This window comes from Microplitis mediator, chromosome 8 (assembly GCF_029852145.1).
Source record: "Microplitis mediator isolate UGA2020A chromosome 8, iyMicMedi2.1, whole genome shotgun sequence".
NCBI lineage: Eukaryota > Metazoa > Arthropoda > Insecta > Hymenoptera > Braconidae > Microplitis > Microplitis mediator.
The window spans coordinates 6,552,116-6,577,604 of NC_079976.1; the positions used below are offsets into that span (position 1 = coordinate 6,552,116).

The following is a 25,489-nucleotide window of genomic DNA, read 5'->3' on the forward strand; positions in this document are numbered from 1 at the left end:
TTACAAGTGACCTGAAGGTCCTTTTATATAGTACTACACCGAGTTTTGAACTCATTTATGCAACGATACGAATTACAGTGGCAATCAGTCGGATTTCAAAATTCGTTAGGATTATTCTAACACGACTGTTAAGTTAGATTGGGTTACTTTAAGCGTTAATTTTCGGATAGCATGAATGCACGCAAGTTCAAGCATTTCTTGATGAAGTAGCACAGGTTTTTAGCTTCTTGAGTCGTCTTGATCATAAGGATATCGGAAATGAGTATTAGTGAATTAAAAGCCGTTCTGAAGTCCGTGTACCTTAGGCATCTACAGCAAATATGTTCGAGTGTTTCTCGCTCCTTAAGGTTGCAGATCATACATAGGATTATGATGTCGATTTCATATTTTATGTTTTTTATTCTAATTGAGATTTGTTCCAGCCGAGCCAGTAGATATAACAGTAATAATAATTTAAACCCGGGTTAAAAATAAACTTGGTTTGAAAACTGGCCGTGAAATATTAATTTATTTAGAGAAAATAAATACGAGAGTCTTTTTTTTCGCGCCTGGTTTAAAAGTATTGCCAATGATATAAATAAATTTATTTATCTCAATACTTGACAATAAAAAAGAGTTGAAACGGCACAAACTCAAGACAAAACCTTTTCAACAAAACCAAATTTAATACATCAAGGGCCATAATGCTGGTATATCTATACATTAATACCAGCAATAATAATTTAAGCCCGGATTAAAAATAAACCCGATTTGAAAAAAGCCCAAACTAATTCTATTGTAGAGATTTGGCTGGAATAAAATTTTCCTAATTCTCTTAATAATATAAATTATTAAATGTTTCCCGCCGAAAAATTTAAATTATTAAATTATTCTACATACACATTAAGGGCCAGTTTTTCAACCCAAGATTTTTTTTAACCCAGGGTTAAAATGCTATTGTAAGTATATCCATATATTTACAATACATCGATATACCAGCAACAAAAATTTATTCCCGGGTTTGAGAAATCTTTAGTTGAAAAACTGGCCTTAATTTTATTTAATTATCAGTCATATCCCAAGTGGCACAGAGACAACTTGAAGATGTCATTTAAAAGGACAGACAAATTTTTTTTTTGTTTCAAACCCAAGTTTGTTTATATAAATAAGACCTACCAATGTTGCTCCTAGGAGTCATAGCAAATTTGTCTTTTTTTTTTCCATCCTAAAAAAGTCACTTCATTAAAAAAATTCTTTAGATGACTTCTCTGCCAATTATTTGTAATTAATTCCTAGTCGTCACTTGCGTCAAGTCTTAAGCAGATATTTTCTCGGTGATAAATTTCTGCTTTGTCAAAATTTTGGTGTCTTGACGTCAAAAAACGGCTTCAAAATTTCTATTTTATAGCTGTCACAAAGCCGTGTGCTAGCGATAATAAATTTAAATAAAATAAAAAAATTCAAAAACTCCCGCTCTAAAGTATAAAAATTATTGATTTTTAAAATGAACCTCCGCTCCCGCCATCTATAATTTAACTGTCCCCTGCAACGCCACACACTCGCAGTCCATGTAAAGTTAAAAAAAGACAACAGACCAAGTCGACATCCACAATCCACACTCTCCACACACCAATAAATCGGGGGAGGTATATCCGTGCTAGTGATTTGTGTTTTACGTATACACATTTAAAAAAAAAGAAACCTTAAACTTAAATAAAAGTTACCTCCTAGTCAACAAAAAGATAACAATTTAAAATTTTCTCTCCCCCATAAAACCTTCGCCGTCTGTGTGTTCACTGCCCCGTGTGTTATTAGTGACTCAATATTCCATTATCAAAAAAGTTTCTAATGCTATCTCGTCATTAAGTCCGTCATTAAAAAAAAAATCGTTTCGTCCATTAACCAAAAGAAGAAAATAAAAAAAAAACGAAGCGCACGCATTTAAATGTCCATTTAAAAAAAGTCGTCACCTGACACATCAACAATTTTTTAAATTTCCATAAGAAAAAAAATAAAATAAATCCTAAATTTCTATAAAAATAAATTTTTTAAATTTTAAAAAAAGTGTAATGACTTTGAGGTTACGTGCGTGAAAAATTATATAAAAAATATATAAAAAAAATAAAAATGTATCATCACGAGTACGAAAAACGTTTATTGAAACCCAGCAACGACATCAGCAATCATCAGAACACGAATACAATAAATAATAATAATAAACCATCGATAATAACCAGCAGCAGCAGTATCACCATGAGCCCATCATCGACTTACATTTCGCCGTCAAAATCTTCAACCAGCTACGATCGTTTTATTCCACTACGATCAGGTAACAACTGGCACACAACATTTTCAATGATAACCGAATCTTCTCGCAACAGTTTGATCAGCAAAAAAAGTACACGTGAAAATGGTGAAGGAAATCGTGACGGTATCGCTTACTCATCACTTTTAAAAAACGAATTACTTGGTGCGAGTATCGAAGACGTCAAAAATCAAACAGAAGAACGTGGTAATTATTCCTCATCTATTTTGCAAGGTAAAAATTTATTTAAATATTCAACTCCGTCAAAAGACCGTACACTTGACAGCAGCTCGCCTTATTCATTGTCACCACTGTCTGCAAAAAGTCAAAAATTATTAAGATCACCGCGTAAAACAACGCGTAAAATTTCACGGATACCTTTCAAAGTATTGGACGCTCCAGAATTGCAAGATGACTTTTATTTAAATTTAGTTGACTGGTCATCCCAAAATGTACTGAGTGTTGGTCTAGGCAGTTGTGTTTATTTATGGTCAGCTTGTACTAGTCAGGTAACGCGATTATGTGATTTGTCTGGTGATGGGAATAGTGTGACATCAGTTGCTTGGAATGAAAGGGGTAATTTGGTTGCTGTTGGTACCAACGTTGGTTACATTCAAGTATGGGACGTTGCTGTTAATAAACAAGTCGCTAAATTACAAGGTCACAGTGCTAGAGTTGGTGCGCTTGCTTGGAACGGTGAAATTTTGTCATCTGGAAGTCGTGATAGACTGATATTACAACGTGACGTCAGGACTCCGTGTGTTGTTGGTGAACGCAGACTCGGTGCTCATCGTCAAGAAGTATGTGGACTTAAATGGTCACCAGATAATCAGTATCTGGCATCCGGTGGTAATGACAATAGACTATATGTCTGGAACTTACATTCACTGTCACCAGTTCAAACATATACGGAACATCTCGCTGCTGTTAAAGCCATCGCTTGGTCTCCACATCATCACGGTCTTCTAGCATCTGGTGGTGGTACTGCTGATAGATGTATCAGATTCTGGAACACTTTGACTGGACAACCGATGCAATGTGTCGATACTGGGTCTCAAGTCTGTAATCTCGCTTGGAGCAAACACAGTTCGGAGTTGGTCAGCACTCATGGATACTCGCAGAATCAAATTTTGGTCTGGAAATATCCGAGTTTAACTCAGGTTGCCAAGTTAACTGGACACTCTTACCGGGTTCTTTATCTGGCAATGAGTCCTGATGGCGAAGCGATCGTCACTGGTGCGGGTGATGAGACTCTTAGATTTTGGAATGTCTTCAGCAAAGCTAGAAGTCAAAAGGAAAATAAATCTGGACTTAATTTGTTTACTAGTATCCGATAAATATTTTTGTAATATTTTTTTTTGTCTTGTATATATTTATTAATATATAATATTATATTGTTAAGGTTTTTTTTTTTTAGTATAAGAATTTATTTGAGAAACTGCAATTATATATATTTTTTTTTTTTTTTTAAATTACTTGTAATAATTATTATGAGTGATTGATATATAAATATATGAATATATATTTCAAGAATGCAATTGGAGTTTTAGTTTTTTTGTGCAATAAGTTTTTTTTGGATTGGAGACTAATTATTAACTAATTACCAGTGTGTTAATTATTTTGAGTAATTTGAATTTTTTGAGGGAAAAAATTCAAAAATTGTATTGATAATTTTTGCAGATATTTAAAAAAAAATGGGGGTAAAAAAAATTAATTTAATTTTTTTGTAAGCGAGTGGAAAATTAGAAAATTAATTTTTTGATGCCAAGTAAAAATAATTGGGAAATTTTTAATTTTTGAATTTAAGATGAAACTTTTTTTTTACGGTAAGAAAAAAATTAATATTTTTAATTACAAAAATAAATATTTATTTTTAGTATAATTAAATTTTGGATACACGGTAAGAAAAAAATTTTTGATTACAATTTTGAAAAAATAAAATTGATTTAATTGATAATTTGAATCCTGATCTACAAGAATAAATTAATTTTTATACCGAAAAATTAATAAATATGACAAGGTTCTTATATATTTTACATTATAAAAAATTTTTTGCACTTCAATGATGAATTTTCAAATGTAAGAGTATTAAAAATTTTTTCTCAAAATTTATTGCAGCTTTCAAAAATTTAAAGTGTAGACAATTCATTTTCTTTTTTTTTATTTTTCGTTTTACTAAAAAAAAATTTAGTAGATAGAAAATTTTTTTTCTCAATTTATTGGTAAAAAATTAATTACCGTGTAAATAAAAAAAAACGTGCAGCAAAAATAAATTAAATCAATTGAACTGTATAGTAAATAATTAATTGTTTAAAAAATTGTCTCCATTCAAATAATTATTTAAATAAAATAATTAATTTAGTTGCTTAATAAAATACTAAGTAATTAAGAACTAAGTTGCGTTTGTATTTAATATAAAAAATAATTATACGTTAACTAGTAACATATTTTGCTTTTATTATTATTATTAATTTAAGTATTCAACTAGTAAGCAGGCACTCAAGTCATATAACAAAAGATAAAAAGGATTAAAAAAAAAAAGAAATATAAATATATTTACATAAAATAATATTAATAAAAATATATGAATATAAAGGCTGTTTATACTGCTACAAAGTCAATAAAATTTTTTTTCTAATTATAAGGTAGCATTGTAATAAAATATATATAAATATACTTTATTAATTAGTAATTTTTTTTTTTAATTAATTAATTAGTAGAAAAAAAAATGCAAATTTTATTTTCCATTTGAAATAAGAAATAAGTAGTTAGTTACATATTGTACTAATTAGTTATAATTATTAATTAATCAATTAAAGGTCATTTTTGTACAAATAAATCAATATATACATAAATAAAATATATTAAATATATATAAATATAAATTAATGGGTTTAGGGTTTTGAAAAATATAAAAATGCTTAAAAATTTAATGTTATATATATATATATATTTATATATATGTAATATTGCAATCATATTTCATACATTTTTTTCAATATAATTGAAATAAATCAAATATTTTTTTATATATTTTTTTTTTACAGAAAATTAAATTCTATTAATTTCTAAAATTTTTTTTTTATTTATAAATGTTTTTTTTTACATCGATTTTTGTTATTAATTTTGTGTGAATCATTAAATAAATATAAAGTAAAAAAAAAAATACTACGAACTGCTAACTCATTTTTTTAATTCACAGATTAATTTAACTTTATAAAATATCATTATAGTTATCCGATATACATTCGTAAGCAATAAATTAATTATGTTTATAATTTTGTTGCTTAATAAATTATAATTAATGAAATTAATTTTTCTCTAAGCACTGTCTGAAAATATAAATAAAAATATTAATAAATAAACAAATAAACAACAGAAATTGTTTTATTTATATGTTTTGTATCGTTAGTTAATATAATTATCAATCTATAATATTCTCATTATTATTATTATTATTATTATTATTATTACAAGTAACGAGCAACCTGTAATCTGTAGTCACTACGTGGCCGTTCATTAAATCTTTGTCAATTAACTCTCGGATATTTTTATTATCATTAAAATTCAATAAAAAAAAGTATGTCATTCATATACAAACTTATTGATTTCGATAATTGTATAATGACATTCTTAAAAAAATCATGTACCTGGTCGGAACAAAATGATAAGTGAAAAATCTACTGGATCTAAATTTTTGAAATGTCTCGCATACGCGCTAATATGTCAGCCGAAAATTGCAGGCCGACCCTAACTACTCCTTAAGCAGTCAAATTGCATACTTTTTTTTCATTTCTGTTGCGTGAGAAATGATCTAATCTCAGAACGTTTTTCGCGCAACGAAAGTCAAAAAATTTATGAAATTCTACTGCGTGAGGGTGATTGGGGGTGGCTGCAATTTTCGGCTAATAAACTAGCGCCTATGCGAAAAATTTCATAAATCTAGATCCAGTAGATTTTTACTTTTCATTCTGTTTTTTTATTTTCGTTTTTTAACAAACGTTCCGATCTTCAGGTACATTTAATTAATTGATAAAATTTTGATACGCTAATGACAGTTGTCATTGAAAATTACAAAAAAAGGGGAGGGGGAGGGGACCGTCTGAGAATGCCCTTAATAATAAAGAGTATACAGTAGTTATTAACAAAATATTGTAGCTTGTCAGATGCCAAATTGGTTGCCCTTTTTTTCATAGTGACAAATACCAGACATGCAGAAATTCATTCCAGTGTAAGTGCGTGCGAGCCCTAACTCAAATTCTTAGTCATTATATAAGAAGCCGAGATTTCTCAGGAATCTATCACCTTTTTTCACTACTAAATTTTAGATATTTCATCAACCAAGATAATATTGTTAGCCATAGCTAAAGAAAATATTGGTTTGTGTTAAAAAATTTACTACTCAGTAATTTTATTTTTAAATTTGAGGATCATGTAATTGCACACCTCAAATGCGAAGGAAGATGACATTTTTTAGTCATTATTTATTTTATACACGAGATTACAATACCAATTATTGGCACTTCGATTTATTTTAGTGTATCGTAGATTAACTCACTCGCAGTAATTAAAAATTTACTGTATTTTTAAAAATAAAATTTTTTTTTTTGTTTTTATTTAAATTTTTATTAATTCATTGTAATTTAAATTACAATATTATTACAAAAAATATTGAAAATATTGAGAGATGTAATTTTTTTTATTTACAATGCGGAGGAAAAAATTGTGGTATATTATTTATAAAAAAAAAAAAAATATATAATATATAGTTTTAATAATTAATTATAATCAATACAATTATGAAAGATAAATTTATGAATCTTCAGATTGTGATTTTTTCTTTTTTTTCTTTTTCTTTTCACTTGTCGGTGCTGGAACATCTTCATCAACTTCTTGTTTTACTTCTACATCTTCACTTGCTTCGGACTTTTTTTTCTTCTTCTTTTTCTTTTGTTCTGCAACAAATCAAGAAATAAAAATTATAATTTTTCAAAAATTTAATATTATTATTTTATTAAATTGCTCCAGAAAATCACAGTAGACTCAAAATTAAATTTAGAAACCCGTTTAATTAGACATCATTTTTTAAAAATCCCAGTTACGGACATTAAAATTTTACTGACTAAAATTTCCCATCATATGAAGAAGCATTTAAACATCTAACAAAATTTAACCGTAAATAATTTTAAAGGGACTAATTTTTGCTTGGTCACCATTTTTCTTAATGAAAATTTTCGAGCTACGGTGAAAAAACAGCTGAGATATTTTTAAAATATGAACCTTGACTGTTTTTTAATACAAAGTAGCGATTTCTGCACCTGCTTCGCTGGGAATATTTTTTTTTTATTACGCTCTCGACTTAAATTAAAAGAAAGTAAAAAGAAAAATATATATATATTTATATACATTAATAACAGCAATAATTTTAATAAGTTTCAAAATTACCCATAGTAATTTTAACTCCAACTATTTCACTTGTAGCGAAAGTCAATTTTTCTGTAAAATTAATCTTCTTTTACTTACAGAACGTAAACTAATGAAAATAAAAAAAAAATGTTGAGGACAATTTTGTAGGAAATTTAATGCTCTTCAAAAAAGTTCCTATGACTTTAAATGCTAAAGTCAATAGCTCACGAGTTACAGATACTTTCGTAATTTTAAAAGTAAAAAGTCAATAAATTACTTTTTTTTTTTAATTACTAAAATATTTGTAACTCGGAAATTATTGGCTTTAGCGTTTTGACTCAAAGGACGTTTTTTGAAGAAAATTAAATTTCCTACAAAATTTATTTCAAAATTTTTTGTGTAACATTATTAGTTTAAGCTCTACAGGCAAAATAAGGTAATTTTTATAGAGAAATTGATTTTAGCAAGACAAAAGTGAAACTGTTTGAGGTAAAGTTACTATGGATACTTTTGAAGAACATCAAATTCCTTACGAATTGCGAGGAACAACACCTGGATACCACTTAAACCGGCAGAATATCATAAAGTTTAAAAATTTTTTAAATCGAATAGAAAGTTCTTGAAATTAAAATTAAAAACTGAAACTTTTCGAGTGATAAAAATTCGTTACAAAAAAGTTCGACATGTGGAACTTGTAGACTTGAGACAGATTAGAACTTCGAGTGAAACTTTTGTAATTTTGATAGTAAAAAAAAAAAAAAAAAAAAGTTTGTCTAGGATTTTATAAGAGCGAAATTTTGGTAAAAAAAGAAGATTTTTAAAACATAATTTTACTACATATTACCTTCGTTCCGAAAAAGTTCAAAAACCTCAAATTTTGATGTACCTGAAGATCGGAACGTTTTTCGCGCACCGAAAAAAAAATTGAGAAGTAAAAAATCTACTGGATGACTAGATTTCTGAAATGTTTCGCTCATAGATGCTGGTATGTCAGCCAAAAATCGTAGGACACCTCCGACTTAAGGAACTATTCTTTAAGCAGTCGTATAAGCGCGAAAAACTTTTCGATCTTCAAGTACATAAACTTTGAACTTTTTATAAACGTTTTTTGATGAAAGAGGGTAAAATCAAAATTAAAAAAGTTCCACTCGAAGTTCTAATTTGTCTCAAGTTTAGAAGTTTTACATGTCAAACTTTTTTAGAATCTTTCAAAAACAAATTTTTTTACACGCGTTGACACTAATTTTTTTTTCAACAAAAAAAAAAAGTGTTTCTTCATAAATAAAGAAAAAACGTGACCTTTAAAATTAAACGAAAAAATATCCAGATTTAAAAATAAATTTACCTTTAGATTCTTCAGAATGTTCTTCAGTAACTTGATCAGCAACTTCCATGCTTTCATCAATTTCCGTTTTAATTTTCTTCTTTTTCTTTTGCTCTAAAAAAATAAATAAAAAAATTAAACAACGAAATAAAAAAACAAAAATTACCAAATTACAAACTAAATAAATTACCTTTAGTGTCAACTTCCTCCGTGACTTCTTCCTTAACCAGATCTTGTCCAGCTTCCTGTGCTTTTTTCTTCTTCTTCTTCTTCTTTTCCCCACCAGCAGGCCCAGCTACAGCTTCACTCTCTTTATCTTCAGCTTGTTCTCCACCCTCACCCTCGTTCTTTTCCTTCTTCTTCTTTTTCTTCGGTATTTCCTCATCCTCTGTCTTTATTTCTTCAATCAAGACCTTGCTCTCATCATGAGTTCTCTTCTTGCCAACAACAACATCCGCAGCAGCTGGATACTGCATCACTTCACTCTTGCTGTGATACTTTTCAAATTTAGCTTTAGCTTTACCAGTTCCACTGATCCTCTTAACATTTCCTTCCTCTAACATTCTTAGTCTCAATTCCAACTTGGCTCTGTGCTCCATTCCCAATTTAACTCCAGCATCGTCTTCACCCAATGCATCCAAACGAGTAGCAAGCGAGGCCTTATTAGCCAGCATACGTGACATCTTTCCCTTCAATTTAGCCGACGCCTGACCAATTAATTGAGCATGATAAATTAATCCATACTTAGGTGTATCTTTTTTAGTTTTAAGCGCACGGAAAAGTGCCTTCTCTGCACCACGAATTTGTAAAGTTGATGATGGATCCTTAGCTAAATTGATCAGTGATCCAGCAGATGATATTAGACGAGCGCCAACAAGTTCTCCAACCAATACCGTCAAATTAGGCGCCATTGCCATCATGCGGGCCTGCAAATATTCGTATAATGTCGCACGATACTGCGATATTTCAATGACTTGATCACACAAATGTTTAATATTTAAAATGTCGCCATCATTTATTTCAGTTCCCATTGAAATTTCGGCAGCTTCTTTAACTTTTTCTTCGATATCCTCAGAAAGTACTTCTGATAAATCTGTTGCTGATGTGTTGTCACGTGTACCGATGAGATTAACCGTTTTAACGAACGCTAAATTGTCTGTTACAATTTTTCCTAACTCTGGAAAATGCCATCCGTACCATTCGCGTACTCTCATTATGTAATTATTCAATTCTTTGTCGAGTTCGTCAAGTAAACCGACAGCTTGGACAATCATTGTGTCGATTTTGTCTGGAGAAAATTTTAGTTTGTAGCGAGATAAACTGTGGGCAAGACCCAGCGCCATTGCGGTCATTTCCCGCTTTGGGAGACCGGATAGCAGAGAATCCATCTGACTTCTGATGCAACGCATCAGCTCTTGGATTGATGTATTGCTGACACATGATAAATTTAATTTTTCTTTTATGGCGCTTCCTAATTTTGCGTCGGCTACTGCCAGAGAATCTTGAAGGTCTCCGAAATGTTTTTTTAAAGTTTTCTTCAGAGTTTTGCTGAGTTTTCCTTCTACTGCGGCGGTTGTTGCTTCTAGGGCTTCTGTTGTGTCGGCGAATTTTTGGAAATGTTTCAATTTCAAACTGTAAATTTATTTTTTTTAATTAATAATTCGAGATTTTTTAATTACAAAATTATTTTTAAAATGATCATGAACTCAGCAGACAGTCCACAATTATTGGATTTTTTTTAAACAAATCAATTTAAAAAAAAAAAAAATATGCACATGTAGACAGTTAAAAGAACTACAAGTGCAATTTTTTAAAATATTTTTTTCTTTTTATAATTTATCGTTTTTTTTAAATTCAAAAATTATTAGGTGTCGGATAATTTCAAATGATCCTGAAGTTAACAGACAATTAATAATTTGTGGATTGTTTTTTTTTGAACAACTCGAGTTAAAAGAAAAAAAATGCACATGTAGACAATTAAAAAACCACAAGTGCAATTTTTTTAAATTTATTGTTGTAAAAAAATTCCAGAAATTATTAGACGTCAGCTAACTTCAGTACCATTTAAAAAATTAATTTAAAAAAAATGCACTTATAGTTTTGTAATTCTCTACTTGTGCATATTTTTTTTTTTTTTTTTGTAATCGACTTGTTTAAAAAAAAGATCCGAAAATTGCTGTCTGTAAACCTCAGGACCATAAAAAAAAATTATTATTTAAATTATAATCATGAAGTTAGCAGACGTTTAATAATTTTTGGAATTTTTAAAAAACGATAAATTATAAAAAAAAAAAAAAATACCAAAAAAAATTGCACCTACAGTTTTTTGAATTTTCTACATGAGCATATTTTTAGTTTTTTTTTCTTTAAATTAAATTATTAAAAAAAAAGTCCAAAAAGTTGTAATTGTCTGCTGATTTCCGTATCATATTTAAATTACATGATTCTGAAGTAACTGACACCTGATAATTTGTGAATTTTTTTAAAAACGAATAATTATTAAAAGAAAAAATATTTAAAAAATTGCACCCATAGATTTTTTAATTATCTACATGCGCATATTTTTTATTTTTTTGTAATTAATTTGTTAAAAAAAAATTCGAAAATTATAAATTGTCTGCGATCTTGAGGATCATTAAATTACTTCATAAAATAATTAAAAACTCACATTTTATTTGCCGCTTCTGGAGTTTCAAAATCACGATATAAATTATCTGTTTTCTCCAATTTATTTTCGTCGAGTAACTGAAAGAAAGTATATGTATATTTATATATATTTTAAATAAAAAATAGTCATAAGTAAAGTAATAAATTTTAAAATAAAATTAATGAAATGAAACAACTTTTTTCTTTATGCCTCCACAAATGCTAAGCACGTGTTTGTTTGAGGTTACAATAACCTAGTAAATTCTAAATACAAAAAAAAAAGTATTACCTTAAAAATCGCGTATCCCGCCGGAGTTTCAAATAAAACTAACATCTTTAAATACTTTTATTGTTCACTTAATTTATAATTTTTATTATATAAAACAAAATTTATAAAGAATTAATTACTTAACCACGCGACATTTATATGTGCGTGTACACTATGGCAACGCGCTATGGAAATGCGTTCTGCGTTGTGCCGGTAAACTTTTTTTTTTAAACCAAGATGGCGTTTCTACTACGCGAGTCGTTGTCACAGAATAACTTCTTTTTTTTCAAGTAATAAATGAAACAATTAATTAATTACGACATTTGATTTATATATTGTTAATATCAAATATATCAATGAATTTATTTTCGACTTTTTTTATTGAAATTGAATTTTTACTTAAATGAGCGGGAAAAATAAAAATCTTGAATTTTGTATTTTTTTGCTGTGCCCACAAAAAGGGACAATGTGGACATTTATCATTATGGTGAATTTATATCGACTTGAATATATGTAAATCTATGTTTTTAAATTTATTAGAAATTCATCAAAAGTGATGTAATTTTGAAAAATATTTATAAATTTATTTTTGTACAGGTGAATTTTTAATGAGTGTGAATGTAGCAAACATCAGACAAATTTAAAATTATTAAGGTACAAAGTTTTTAACTGAATTTTCAAATAATCTTAAAAGTTAAAACATGTACTTGAATATTAATAAACTTATATTAAGTTCCATTGTTGAATTTTAAAATTAGTGAGATATTTTGAATTTTCAAATTTTCTTTGTAAATTTCAATCAAATGTTTTGAAATTTAAGTTCGAATTTGAAAATTCAAGTTTGAATTTTAAAATTCAGAATATAATGTTCTTAAATCGATTTTGCAAGAAACATTTGAAATTTCATGGCATTTTATTCACGGAAATTCAAAATATTTTCAACAGTGCATCAAAAAAATTTTTAATTATTAATGAATAGAGTAAAAAATTAATAAAATTAAATTTAGAAAGAATGCGCATTTAAAAAATTTTTAAATTAATAAGTGAATTTTTTAAATTATTTTCTCTATTTATTTATAATTTTAAATTTCTCTTTCTGCTACATTGACACTCTTATTTTTTAGTACATGTGCGATAAAAAAATTTTAAAGTCACTATTTAATGTAGGGAAAGGGGGGGGGGGGGGGTAAAATGTATACCGCTGAGAGAAAACTGTCAAAGTGTGAATTTCATTCTTTGGTTGTTTTTTTCTATCCAAGTAATAATTTGGTGTCAGTAACTCCGTTAAAAATCTTATTAAATCTTCCGCAAACTTGATCACCAGTATTCTAGTTGTTTACGTCTTTAAATATGATTGAATCTTGCTGCAAATACTAGTAAAGAGTTTTACACTACAATTTTTGTACAGCCAAAAAAACTATAAATGATGTGTTTAAAGAATTTTGAACGTTAACGCATAGTTTGCTAATAAAATTACCCACGTATTTCTTGCGCAAAACTTGCGACAGAAATTTATTAAAGTTGCTCACGCTTGGTTTGCGATAGATTTGATCAACAAGCGCTAAATATATAAATTTACATTTATATACATCCTAGGCCAGAGGAAGGGTTAAAGTGACAGAGATAGTTGAATAGCGTTTGTTGAGAAAATCTGTCGCAAGTAATGCGTAAGCATGTTTTTAATAAATGTTCTGCGCAAGTTTTGCTCAAAAAAACCGTAAGTTATTTTATCTACGAACCAAGTGTAAGACATCTGCAAAAAAAAAAAAAGAAAGTTTTACTCTCGCCGTTACACAGCGAAAAATAATGTGAAGTTAGAGTGTAAAATATAATTTAAAAAGGCGGTCGATAGACAGCGCCCCTATATGCTATAGATAGTAATAATGATAATAAAAAAAAAAAAAAACTTTTAATTGCAGATAAAAAAAAATTTTTCTTTAGTATTGATTTAAAAAAAAAACATTGAAAAATAAAAAAATAAAATTGAACGAGTGTAAAATGTTTTCTACGTGAGTGAATCAGCTCGGATCGAGTAAGCGTTAGTAGAACACATCTCATTGCTTCGCAAATGAGTTGTGCAAAAAAAAATATGACCGCTATATTTTTTCGTGAATTGTCAGTTTTTTATTTATATTAATTGTGATTGAACCAAAAAGTTTTGAATAGTGGTTTTTAAAAGGGTTCTTATGTTTAAGAATTCAAGTGTAATAAAAAAAAAAATAGATCAATCGGTTGTGTATTTTTGTAGTTAATGCGTTTACCAACATCCGTACATACTGAGGGTCATCACAGGATTTGTTTGAAATTTTTTTTTTTCAATCATCATTTAAAAAAAAAAAGACTTGAAATTGTATTTGTTTTATTCATTAATAAATTATCTTTCAAATGGTATGAATTTAAATCTTTTTGAGTATATTTGAACGAGTGTAAAATCTTTTCTACGTGAGTGAATCAGCTCGGATCGAGTAAGCGCTAGTAGAACACATCTCCTTGCTTCGCAAATGAGTTGTACAAAAATAATTATGACGTGGATTAGTGAAACCAAAGATTGTATGTTTTACAAAATCAAAAATTTTTTTATCGTCTTACAATACATTTTTTTTAAAGCTGTTGGATTATCACCCTGGACTATTGATATGTCTCAAGTTATAAATAATTCTCGTATGATTAATTATAGCAATGATTTATTCAAAAATTCAATGATCAGCATAATTTATAATTGTATGATAATAATTGTCATGGCTTCGTTCTACATTTGGGTTATCTTATTTCCAAATAATCAGCATGGAAGACGTTATGACACGATATATTCCGCTAGAATTATTGCTATAGGAATCCCAAGTTTGGGAACAATAATAACGTTAATTACATGGTTCTATTACATTGTGCGTAAAAAAAAAATATTAAACTCAACTGAAAAATTACTTAAATTAGATAAAAAATTAAAAGAGCTTTACTGTACGGAAAATAACTACAAAAGTGATTATAATTTTTATATTATATTATTTATTAATTTTTTATTGTCCTTTTGCTTATTAATATTTCGATTACGACGACTTTATTGGACATCTGTACTGTTAGAATATATACCCAGTTTAGTAATTAGTTGGACGATGATGCAATTCTCATTGGTGATTAATGTAATTCATAATCAATTCAAAATGATTAATATCTCAATCTTGAAATTGGGTAATTTAATTGATAATAATAGTAATTATGATGATGACGAATTGATAACAAGTGAAATTTATTATCCGAGAATTATAATTACGAGGAGAATAATTTGTGGATCAATAGCTCATGATCTTGATAATATTAAATGTATTTATAGTGAATTGTGTGATGTATGGTGTGAAATTTTTAATTTTTATGGATTACTTATTTTATTGGGAATTACTTATTTCGGTGGACATAGTATGACTACAATATATGACTTGTGGTTATCAATAAAATTGTTGAGAGTATTGAAATTATGGACTTTGCTGAATCGGCCTAAAAGATATTTTAATACTTTTTTTAAAAATTTCACGAGTGATATCCTGTTACTCATATTGATAATTTTTGTATTCATCGTTATGACTAATATTGTCACAAAAACAATCCAACAGGTAAAATATAAAATGTAAAACAGTTAACCCTGATTACGAAAAATGATTTAATCCGTGCTAAGTGTATATTTATATATCACCCATTTCAATTTGTTTTAAATCATTTCAAATAATTTTTCTTAATCAGGGAAGGTAGAGGTATTGTTTATAGCCGCTTTAGAGCCAGTTTTGGAAGTTTCGGTAGGGTGCGTTCGGAGATATTTCAAAAATAAAATTTTTTCAAAAATTTTTTTTCTGGATAACTTTTAATTTGCTCAATGGATTGATTCCAAAATCTAATCAGCTCTAATACTTTATAAGCCGCGTCGAATGTCACCTTAATTACCAAAATCGGTTCATTAGTTCAAGAGAAACCGTTATCGAAACAATTAAAAAAAAATTTTTTTTTAGTTTTTTTGAAATTTCTCAAAAACGACTCGTGAATCAATTTCAAAATTTGATCAGCTTCAGAATTTGATAAAATGCGTCGATTGCCACCTCAACCGTCTCAATCGGTCAATTCGTTTGAGAGATATCGTTGGAGAAAAAATGGTAAAAACGTTTTTTTTCGAAAACAACGGCATCCTTAAGTTTTTTCGAGCTCGAAGAGCTCGAAAACGTATTCACAACAATGTTTTCGAGCTCAAGGATCTCGAATATAGCGGGAAGTTTCAGGGCTGGCCCGCAGGGTCAACCGCCTTGATTAAAAAAAGCGATTTGCAATGTTAAATGCCCATAAGAAGAGGGATTCAAAAGTATTCAAGGTATTCAAAAGCATTAAAAAGTATTTAAAATTTTTTGTTTCAAATCGTTTTAAATCGCTTTTTTTAATCAGGGCGATAGACCGATTTTTTAAATATATTTTCGTTAATTTAAATAAAGTATTACATGTCCAAAAATGAAGCAGTGACCAAAAATGGCGGTTGGGTAGTAAAATTAATAGCAATAGAGTTATTATTAATACAATTTTTCTTGCTTTTACAAAAAATTATTTACTGATAATTTTATTGACAGGCAAATTTTTTTTTTTAATTTAAGAGTAAGAAGACTTCATATTGTATACATGTACTCCAAAATAAGTGTACAATGGACGATGAAAGCAAAGAAAAAGTAAACATAATTTCATATTTTATACTTATTATATTAATATATTTATTAAAGATTTTTTTTTTCTTATTAATTACAGCTGTGCAGTTTATCCCTGAGTTTATTGCAACGAAAATTTGAATGCCGTGTGTTTGATATAACATCAATTGATAATTCTTTCTTACTAACTGTAATTATATATACTTGTAGTAAAAATAATTATTAATAATTAATCATTTTAATTAATAAATAATTATTTTACTTTTACAGATGTTCGACACAATTATGACATATGCTGTAATTATAGTACAATTTAGAGTAGAATTAGCCACGTAAAATCGCCGGTAATGGAAAAAATACCGTAGATTGGCCGATGTCTAACTGCCGTCGCTCGGGCAAGCATTGGAAATTAGTAATGGCCCAAATCTGGTTAATTACCAACAGCCGTTTATCTTTTTAGCAAGATAGCGTATAGTTAAATCGAAATGAGTTTTTAATTAAATTTTTGAATGTATATGTTATGGTATTACTGATTTCAAATCAGAATGTGACTTTCCATAAAGGAAACGCCAGTCATACAACGCTGCCGATGGCTGGCCAATGACTGCTGATTATCGGTTCGCAACGTTGCGGGCTTCTGTTGGTTAATCAGTGTTCCATGATTGCTTGTTGTTAAATGAAAAAATCTATTAATCAATTATTAATTATTCAACTAACTTGTTATTATAGTTTTCTTTAATTAAAAATTATTTATTTTTGAAGTAAACTAAGTTTTATAACAATAATAACAATTTATATATTTTTTAGTTCGTTATTATTTGCAATCACCAACCGCAATTTTATAACTTTATTTACAAAGATTAATTTAATTTAAAAATTAGTCATAAAATTTTATAATAAATGTCATTTTTAACAATGGTGGTAGAGCAAGATAATTCAACTGGGTTCTTGATAAATAATCAATTAAATTTAATGAGTTTTATTTAACAAAATTACGTAATTACATTAAAAATAATACGACATTATTTTTTTTTCTTAATCAAAAATGTTAATTAGATTGCTCGTTATATTTTATAATTTTATTTTGTATGGGATATAATACTAAAAATATATAAATGAATTTTGAAAAATATATATATTAGGGTGGGTCAAAAAAATCAACTATTTTTTTTTTACAAGTGAGACGGAAACATGGGTTGCTAGACGCCTTAAAAAAATTCTCACTAATTATGAGCTCTTAATTTTGATAGGAAGATGGTGCTCATCGCAGTTTTTTTTTTCTCAGTCCACTAGAAAAAAATTCATACCTCATCATTAATTGATTGTACAGAAAAATGTTCTGAAAGAATTTAGTAGAAAATTGAATGCTCTACAAAAAGGTATCTCTGATTTTTTCCGTAAACCTCACCATTTAAATGATATTGGAGATTTAAGTTTGATTATTTTAAGACGAATTTACTAACTATTATAAAATGCGCAATACAAGTTTTTGCAGGAAATTGACTGCTCTATAAAAATGATGTCTTATGTTTTGACGATTAAATAAAGCGTTCAAAAGATATATTCATCATCAAACTTTCATGTTTACTGTTTTTAAGAGTTTTTGAGTAGATAATCGAAAAATTTCAATTTAATTTATGAATTTCATACAAATTCCACTTTTTGTCGTTGATATGAATATTATTTGACTTTTATTTTCAAAATTTTCAAAAGTTTTTTTGGAATAATTCTAAACATTTTATTTTTAATTATTAGCAATTACAATTATGTTGTTTTTTTTCGATAACGTCTCCAAAACGGCTTTAAAAATTTTTCCACTATAGCTAGATATTGTCCTAGGGAAAATTTCTTCTCTACAGAATTTTTGTTTTGTATTTTATTTCTTATTGCAAGTTGTTAAAGTGCATCGAAAAAATTACCCTACTTACAACAAGAATTGTTTAAAAATTAATAACTCACCCGATGAAAAAAGATTTTATACAATTGTATAAAATTATATACAAAAAATGGCCCGATCCAATTGTATACAACAGTATAAAAATTGTATACAATTCTATACAAATTGTATACAATTGGATCGGGCCATTTGTTCTATCCAATTATGTATAGTCTATATATAATTATATATAGTCTATATATAATTGTATGAAATCTTTTTTCATCGGGCAGTTGAAAATTGAAATACTTGTGATAAAAACTTTTTCATCACTAATTGGACATTTTTTTCTCTGGAACTGAAACATATCATATCTTTATAATAAAAACTTTGCTTTTTTTAATAACAAATAATTAACTAAGCGATAAATAATGTAAAATTTATTTTTTTAAATGTAGACAAAGATACTTACACATAAAAGAAAACTTAAAAATATTTTGAAGTTTCTCAGTTTCCTATTAAAATTAAGAACTCATAATTCGTGAGAGTTTTTTTAAGGTGTCTAGCAACCCATTTTTCCGTGTCACTTGTAAAAAAAAAAATAATTGATTTTTTTGTCCCACCCTAATATATATATATATATATATATATATATATATATATATACTGCTCAGTAACAGACATTAAAATTTTTTTTTATTATTAATTTTATGTAAATATAATTTTTTTATACACTTTCAATTCATAAATAATTAAACGCACGCGTAAACAAAACAAATTATTTTTAAATAAATAAATACCTAACCTTCTCTTTAATTAATTAATGTCATGTGAATGAATTATAAATATAATTACAATAAATGGAAGAAAGTATAGAATTCAATTATGATGATAATAATCCAGATCATTCTGACGCAATTATTATTAAGTAATATATTGTATTGTAAAAAAGGAGGAGTGGATTTGGAGTAAATATGAATTTTATTTAAATCCGAATTCACTCTACCACTCAAACTTCTGGAGTTAAAAAAAAATTACTCTGCGTACGGAATAAATGAATCATATAAACTCCATATGTAGGTATATATGGATCATGTACAGCAATTATGAACTGAATGCGGATATTTATAGCACATATAGAGTATATATGGCTTTATATGATTTATTTTTGGCGAACAAGGAACTATTTTTAAAAACAATTTTTGTTTTTTATCATTCAACAGATGAAATTTGTAATAATACAGGCGTACGTTGTAATAATATAAATAATGGATTTTATGGTCAATAATTTCATAAACTTACTTAATAATTTAAATATACCAATAATATATGGACGTAAAAGTGAATATAAAAAGTTGACCTTGCATCTTAAAAATAATAAATTAGTTAATGATGATGATGAATCATCAATTATATCATCACAAGTTCGTTATTTTATTAAATCGGTAATTTTTGAAAATTAATTTAGTAATTTTTGTCAATAAATTAATCAAAAATTAACATTTATTTATTCAATTTATTTAATTAAAGCTTGAATTATCTTGTAAGAAAAAAAATTTCAAAGAGTACACAAAAGATGAATATTCAAAATATTTAGCTAGTTTGAGTGTTAATAATTATATTAATGGAACGATATTTTCTTCACGTGCACGATTAATTTGTCGAAGTTATATTTCGTCAATTTGAAGAATTAGTAATTTAAATAATGTATCGTGTTTATGGTTATTTGTTATGTTAAATATTTCTGGCGGTTTTTACAGACATCTTAATTATTTGTTTGATAATAATACACGATTTTTTATTGAAGTAAGTTTACTTAGTTTGCTATATTTAGCAATTTATTGATTTAATAAATCATTGTATTAGTAAAAATTAAATGTCGAGTAAAATGAGCCTCACAAAAAAAATTAATAAAGTTCGTATAATTATTTTTATCAAATTTCACTTTATTTTCCTAATTTACAAAGTAAAAATTTTATCTCCATGCACATCAACCATATCTATTATCAATCTGTTTTAAGATTATTGGCAATCCAATGATACCATCGATATCGAGTGACACGCAATTCATCTAATTAACAATGCAACGAGTACACATAGTAGCAACTGACCATATAAACATTAATTTCTATTTGTCAACATTAGTCATCAATACACTTTCACGTATAAAACATCACCTTCCCATTGATTTATATTTATAAAAATACAAAAATAATTATGACGTGGATAAGTGAAACCAAAGATTATTTATTTTGTAAATTCAAACAATTCTTTATTATATTACAATACATTTTTTTTAAAGCTATTGGATTATCACCCTGGACTATTGATGTATCTCAAGTTATAAATAATTCTCGTATGATAATTTATAGCAATAACTTATTTAAAGATTCAATTATCAGCATAATTTATAATTGTGTAATAATAATTGTCACGGCTTCGTCCTACATTTGGATTATGTTTTCTGTAGATATTTCCCATAAAAGACTTTTGGACTCGACATATACCGATGTAGTGCTTTTTAGAGTGATCCCAAGTTTAGGATTAATAATAACGTTAATTACATGGTTTCATTACATTGTGCGTAAAAAAAAAATATTAAACTCAATTGAAAAATTAATTAAATTAGAGAAAAAATTAAAAGAGTTTTATTGTCCGGAAAATAATTCCAAAAGTGATTATAATTTTTATATTATATTATTTATTAATTTTTTATTGTCCTTTTTTTTATTAATATATCGATTACGACTTCATTGGACATATGTATTCATAGAATATATACCCAGTTTAGTAATTAGTTGGACGATAATGCAATTCTCATTAGTGATTAATATAATTAATAATCAATTCAAAATGATTAATATTTCAATTTTGAAATTGGGTAATTTAATTGATTATAATAGTAATTATGATGATGACGAGTTGATAAGTAGTGGAATTTGTTATCCGAGAAGTATAGTTACGAGAAGAATAATTTGTGGATCAATAGCTCGCGATCTTGATAATATTAAATGTATTCATAGTGAATTGTGTGATGTATGGTGTGAAATTTTTGATTTTTATGAATTACCTATTTTATCGGGAATTATTTATTTCGGTGGAAATAGTACGACTACGATATATTTTATCTGGTTGGCGACGATACATTCGAGAGTATTGAATGTAAAGAATTTTCTGAATCGGCCTAAAAGAATTATTTATATTTTTATAAGGAAATTCACGAGTGATATCCTGTTACTCGTATTGATCATTTTTGGATTCATCGTTATGACTAATATTGTCACAAAAACAATCAAACAGGTAAAATCATAAATGTAAAACAGTAAACCCTGATTAAGAAAAATGATTTAATCCATACTAAGTGTCCCTGGCTAAGAATTCCGATTGAAATCCGATTGGGATCCGATTGGAGTATAATCGGAATGAATAGGATTCAATCGGACAAAGTGCATAAAAATAAAAATACTATTTTCCGATTGAATCCTATTCAAAATTTTCAATCGGAATGAATCGGTTCCAATCGGAAAATAATAACGAAATATAAATATAATTTCCCGATTGGTACCGATTCATTCCGATTAAAAATTTTGAATAGGATTCAATCAGAAAATAATATATTTTTCGGAAATTTCCGATTCACTCTAATAGGATTCAATCGGAAATTTCCGATCAAATCTTATCGAAGTGAACCGGATTTCTCAACCGGGTGTATATTTATGTATCACTCAATTTAATTTGTTTTTAATTATTTCAAATTGTTTTGAATCATTTCAAATAATTTTTCTTAATTAGGGAAGGTAGAGGTACTGTTTATACTCGCTTTAGAACCAGTTTTACCAAAAATACGCAATGACAATTAATTTTTTAGATTATAACATTTTAATGGAAGTCTTTTTTTATTTATTTTCATTAATTAAAATAAAGTATTACATGCCCAAAAATAGAGCAATGATCACAAATCGCGGTGGGGGGTGTAGAATTTATAGCAATAATAGAGTTATTATTGATACTTTTTTCCTGCTTTTACAAAAAATTATTTACTGACAAGCTTATTGACTGGCATATTTTTTTTATAATTTAAGAGTAAGAAGACGTCATATTGCATACATGTACTCCAAAATAAGTGTACAATGGACAATGAAAGCAAAGAAAAAGTAAACATGATTTCATATTTTATATTTATTATATTAATATATTTTAAAAAATTTTTTTTTCATTATTAATTACAGCTGTGCAGTTTATCCCTGAGTTTATTGCAACGAAAATTCGAATGCCGTGTGTTTGATATAACATCAATGGATAATTCTTTTTTACTCACTGTAATTATATATATTTATAATAAAATTAATTATTGATAGTTAATCATTTTAATTAATAATTAATTGTTTCAATATTGCAGATATTGGACACAATTACGACATATGCTGTAATTATGATACAATTTAGAACAGATTTAGTATAATACTAAGGATATATAAACGAATTTTTAAATATATATATTATATAAACTGCTCAGTAATAGACATTAGAATTTTTTTTTATTACTAATGTTATATAAGTATCATTTTTCATACACTTTCAATCCATAAATAATTAAACGCACGCGTGAACAAAACAAATTTTTTTTAAATAAATAAATACCTAACCTTCTCTGTAATTAATTAATGTTATGTGGATGAATTATAAATATAATTACAATAAATAGAAGAAAGTATAGAATTTAATTATGATGATAATAATCAAGATCATTATGACGTAATTATTATTGGTGGTGGGCTAACAGGATTTTAACTGCTGGATACTATTTATTAAATAAAAATGTTAATCTCTCGTTAATGATCATTGAAAGTTAAGGTTATCATTATTTTTATTTATTTACTACATATATTAGACTGATTCAAAAAAATCGACTAATTTTTTTTTTCTTCATTATATTGAAAATAATGTTGGAAATGACGGAAAAAAAAGTGCTGTGAAAGTTTGAGCTCTTAATATTAATATTAACAGCTGCCGCATCGCAATTTTCTATTTCCCGTTTAAATAACATGGAAAAATTTATTTTTCAAGCTTTGGAATTTTGTAGCTCACGGTGGGACCAATCCTTCCGAATGTTCAAGACATAATCTTATGGGAAATTTGACACTCTACAAAAATTATTTGCAATTAACTGAAAATTTGATATAATTAATTTTAAGCAACAAAATTTAGATTATTTAAGAAAATTTTCAATTAATTGCAAATAACTTACGACTTGTGAGAAATATCGAAAACTTTTTCGGAGATAAGTTATAGCAAATAAAATGCTCTACAAAAAGTGTAAAATTTTCCGATAAAGTTGATGGTTGCGTCAAAAAATTCAAAAAAGTAAAAATTTATCGTCAATCTAACTTTACCTTCGAATAACTTTTGAAGACATGAAAATATCGAAAAGTTATAAGAGACCTTTTTTGTAGAGCGTCAAATTTCCCATAGGAATATGTCTTGAACATTTGGAAGTATTGGTCCCACCGTGAGCTACAAAATTGCAAAACTTAGAAAATAAATTTTCCCATGTTATTTAAACGGGAAATAGAAAATTGCGATGCGGCAGCTGTTAATATTAGTTTTAAGAGCTCAAACTTTCACAGTATTTTTTTTTCGTCATTTCCAACAATATTTTCGATATAATGACGAAAAAAAAAATTAATCGATTTTTTTGAATCAGTCTAATATACATACATTTATATAATTATTTTACATAGGGATGTAAGTACTATATTATATTGTGAAAAATGAGAAGTGGATTTGGAGTAAATATGAATTTTATTCAAATCCGAATTCACTCTACTATTCGAACTGCTGGAGTTAAAAAAAAATTACTCTGCGTACGGAATAAATGAATCATATAAACTCTATATGTAGGTATATATGGATCATATATACAGCAATTATGAACCATATGTGGATATTTATTGCACATATAGAGTATATATGGCTTTATATGATTTATTTTTAGCGAACAAGGAACTATTTTTGAAAACTATTTTTTTTTTTCAATTATTCAACAGATGAAATTAGGGGACGTTGTAACAATATAAATAATCGGTTTCATGGTCATACATTTCAAAATAATTTCGTAAACTTACTTAATAATTTAAATAAACCAATAATATATGGACTTAAAAGTAAATATCAGGAGTTGACTTTACATCTTAAAAATAATAAATTAGTTAATGATGGTGATGAATCATCAATTTTATCATCACAAATTCGTTATTTTATTAAATCGGTATTTTTTAAAAATTGATTCAATAATTTTTGTCAACCGTGTAATAAACAATTAATATTTATTTTTTAAATTTATTTAATTAAAGCTTGAATTATCTTGTAAGAAAAAAAATTTGAGAGTACACAAAAGATGAATATTCAAAATATTTAGCTAGTTTGAGTTTTAATGATTATATTAATGGAACAATATTTTCTTCACGTGTACGAGTAATTTGTCGAAGTTATATTTCATTAATTTGTGGAATTAGTAATTTAAATAATGTATCTTGTTTATTAGGGTGGGTTCAAAAAAAATTTTTTTTTGTTTTTTTTAGCATGGGGGTAGAATTTGTACCTTATAAAAAAAAAAAAGTTGAAAAAAAAAAAAAATTTTTTTTCACTCAACATTTTGAGGTGACCCACTCGTTTTTAAAATAAATAATTGATCAAACGGGGTAGTCCTAACGAAAAAAATTACATGGTGTTCTAGAATCTGTAGGGTGTCCCCTTGAAAGCTAATTGAAAGTCAGAAGTTGAAAAAATTTTTTTCCTATTATTTTTGTAATTTAAGTAAAAAAGTCAAAAATGAAAAGCATTTTATTTTGAATTAAAATGAAAGTGAAGTAAAAAAAAATCACATTCGACAATTATTAGATGTTTTCCACGATTTTAGACAAAAAAAAATTTTTTTCGTTGGAACTACCCCGTTTAATCAATTATTTATTTAAAAAAAGAGTGGGCCACCTCAAAATGTTGAGTAAAGAAA

At 27.1% G+C, this 25,489-nt stretch overlaps 3 protein-coding genes across 3 annotated transcripts; 2 read left to right on the forward strand and 1 right to left on the reverse strand.

Moving 5' to 3' along the window:
• Positions 1-1,533: 1,533 nt before the first annotated feature.
• Positions 1,534-3,893, forward strand: LOC130672869 (fizzy-related protein homolog). Its single transcript, XM_057477635.1, has one exon. It carries the CDS (start codon positions 2,107-2,109, stop codon positions 3,619-3,621), a length of 1,515 nt encoding a protein of 504 aa, XP_057333618.1. The 5' UTR covers positions 1,534-2,106; the 3' UTR covers positions 3,622-3,893.
• A 3,133-nt stretch (positions 3,894-7,026) lies between these two features.
• LOC130672870 (nucleolar protein 58) lies at positions 7,027-12,137 on the reverse strand. The gene is made up of 5 exons (XM_057477637.1): positions 11,950-12,137; positions 11,683-11,759; positions 9,205-10,646; positions 9,036-9,128; positions 7,027-7,239 (listed from the first exon to the last, which is right to left on the reverse strand). Exons 1-5 carry the CDS (start codon positions 11,992-11,994, stop codon positions 7,097-7,099), a joined length of 1,800 nt encoding a protein of 599 aa, XP_057333620.1. The 5' UTR covers positions 11,995-12,137; the 3' UTR covers positions 7,027-7,096.
• A 1,761-nt stretch (positions 12,138-13,898) lies between these two features.
• On the forward strand, positions 13,899-17,431 carry LOC130673079 (uncharacterized). Its single transcript, XM_057477987.1, has 4 exons — positions 13,899-15,536; positions 16,554-16,625; positions 16,702-16,791; positions 16,872-17,431. Exons 1-4 carry the CDS (start codon positions 14,430-14,432, stop codon positions 16,935-16,937), a joined length of 1,335 nt encoding a protein of 444 aa, XP_057333970.1. The 5' UTR covers positions 13,899-14,429; the 3' UTR covers positions 16,938-17,431.
• The last annotated feature ends 8,058 nt before the right edge of the window (positions 17,432-25,489 follow it).